The 2,500-nt window shown below is 33.3% G+C and overlaps 2 protein-coding genes across 3 annotated transcripts in view; one reads left to right on the plus strand and one right to left on the minus strand.

Moving 5' to 3' along the window:
• Positions 1 to 910, plus strand: part of mre11 (double strand break repair nuclease mre11) — a 9,148-nt gene extending 8,238 nt beyond the window's left edge. For both annotated transcript variants that reach the window (XM_027370409.2, XM_027370410.2), the window contains exon 15: positions 1 to 910. This exon is cut by the window's left edge and continues 52 nt beyond it. In XM_027370409.2, coding sequence (XP_027226210.2) covers positions 1 to 41 — 41 coding nt within the window. In that variant the 3' untranslated portion in view covers positions 42 to 910.
• Positions 911 to 1,912: 1,002 nt separating this feature from the next.
• The window catches only part of LOC113820005 (perlucin-like protein), a 2,311-nt gene continuing 1,723 nt past the window's right edge, over positions 1,913 to 2,500 (minus strand). Inside the window, exons 3-4 of the mRNA XM_027372259.2 lie at positions 2,315 to 2,440; positions 1,913 to 2,074 (exon numbers count right to left, since the gene is read on the minus strand). Of these exons, the coding sequence (XP_027228060.1) occupies positions 1,953 to 2,074; positions 2,315 to 2,440 (248 nt within the window). The 3' untranslated portion in view covers positions 1,913 to 1,952. The remainder of the gene's footprint in view (positions 2,075 to 2,314; positions 2,441 to 2,500) is intronic.

Genomic DNA, 2,500 nt, shown 5'->3' on the forward strand with positions numbered 1-2,500 from the left:
CAAGTCGTAAAGGAATTGTCTATGACAGTGATGATGATTAGTAGATCAGTTCCAGCTATGAATTGTTCACATTAGATATATTAGTATTTCATGACAAAGTGATATTTTATAATTATTGTTTGTTCCACTCATGCATTACATGAACTTCAAGAGATTTTTTTTTTTTTAACACTTACAAGGAAATGAACCTCTGGTTTGCACATATATTTTTTTATTATGGTTTACATAGATTGCTATTGTCTTTGGATATTCCATGGTGCAGTACAAGACATGAATCTTCCTACTTTTGTGTGATGTACTACTATTACCACTAACAAAGCATGACAAAAAACCTGTCACCTCTGAATGTAGGTATGGCCAATATTCCATCATGTAGCATCAGTTGTAATTGTATATCAGCCAAAAGCAGGAAGAGAGTTGTCTCTTGTATTTTGTATAACTTCTTATATTCTTTGAATTTTTAATTTCTCTTTACTCTTCTCTCTTTTTAGTTTATTTCTTTCTTCTCTGCTTCCTTGTTTTCATCCTCCTCTTATCCTCTTTCTTAATATCATTTCTTATTGTAACTTTTGTGATTTCATTCTGAATGAGAATTAAGAAGTAATGAATGGTAATCATTTCTGAATCAGTATTGTTGATTATATTTCTCTGTTACTATCCTTAACATAATTGTGATATTTGAGCATATGGTTGTCTTCATTAATAGATTTTGAAAATATCATGGTAGTTGATGTAAAGTGTAAGGTACAGAGATGCTCAGAAATAATGAAGATTTTTTTTTTATGAACATTACTGATGATTGTATTTTCAGTAACTAAGTAGACAATAGTCTGATTGTAAACTGGATGGTATAAAAACTATTCAAAGCGAAAAGAGTTATATAAATGCATAATAAAACAAACAAGCTTGACCTGGTGTATATACTACATTTTTTTCTCTCTGTCTCTCATACTTTTAGTCATATTAACCCAATGCCCCCGGGAAAATGTGTTCACTTAAGTATTGTTTTGTTAAATGTCTCTTCACATGGATGACTCTGCCAGTGTTTAACCACAAAGGAGGCATCTGATTTCACCTTTCCTTGAGTTTGCGGGATATTTTTTTTTTTCTTTCTTTCTTTCTTTCTTTTTTGTAAATATAATTACTAAATTAAACACACAGTGGGTATGGCATGAATGCACATGTCATCCCTGATGGTATGTGGTTAAGCAATTGTTTTCATGTTTAATAACTGTATAATTGTCTTTAAAAAAAATTATTATACTTTTATGATTGTTGGTTTTGCTATTACAAATGCAGACAACAGCAATTAGAATAGGTACATATGACATACATCAATGACACCCATTAAAGTGCAAATACCCATTGATTTTTTTATGTACATTTGTAGACCAATAATTGTAGGGTCATGAGGTGTGCTGAGTGGCAGAGAAGGAAGTAATGACAGCCTCAGTAAATCGTGCTTCAAGTACACTGGCAACTACAGCTAAGCACAATGAACTTGAGTGATTTTAAAATTGTCAATTCAGTTTTTCTAATAAAACTTTTGTTTATAGTATGTTTTTGTCATCAGTCAGTACAGTAATTTATTCATTATTTACTGAAAGACATATGGGTTGTACTGAATAGGCCCACTAATCCAGAGAGAGAGCTGCAGGTCACTTTTAACATAGCCACATGCTTCCCTTAACTTCCCTTCTAACAATCTTTACCTATACTATTACCCATCCTCCCCCCCACTCTGCCCTTTTCCCTACTATAATCTCCTCTGGTACCGTTCAACCACTGACTTTACTCGAATCATTCTTAACTCTTTTTGCCACTATACTTCATGAAATTGCTGTACGACCTTGTCTATATTTAACCATTAACCATAGCCACATTCTTTTGTATTTTTCATTAAAAACTCACATTTAGGGTATTTTATTGCCAAGCTTTATTTATGGTTACATTTAAACCATACAAATGGGATGATGAATCAGGTTACAATTGGCATCATTAAAGTAATATTTGCGAGTTTCATCAAGCAGAAGGCAGTTTTCATCAGCGCCACCTGCAGGTTCATGAGCCCAGCCTGAGAAGAAAACCGTGAAAGAATTAGTGAATTCATTTTTTTTTTTTTTTTTATTATTATATTTTTTTTTCTTTTTATGGTTGATTGATAGCTAAGAGATTTAGCCTGGTTACAGTATTCAGTTTTCTATCATCAGAATAGCAAAGAAAGGGCACTGAATCCAGTTAATATTTCTGTAGTTTCTCAAGTACTATTTTGAATACAGATGTGGTCAAGCGAAGCCTAAATTTGTAAACATACCAAAGATTCCATTGTGGATAGCCCAGTAGGGTGTACCCTTGTTAACCCTAGAGTTATCAGCTACCCACAGCCAGTCACCTTCATAAGACTGATCGGAGGCCCCCAGCCAGTATGATCCTGATAGGCCTGTAAGAATAAGACAGGGAAATAGAAAGATGAACAGCTGTGTCTATCAATTTTTCAGAC

The sequence above is a fragment of the Penaeus vannamei genome, chromosome 33 (assembly GCF_042767895.1).
Source record: "Penaeus vannamei isolate JL-2024 chromosome 33, ASM4276789v1, whole genome shotgun sequence".
NCBI classification, from domain to species: domain Eukaryota; kingdom Metazoa; phylum Arthropoda; class Malacostraca; order Decapoda; family Penaeidae; genus Penaeus; species Penaeus vannamei.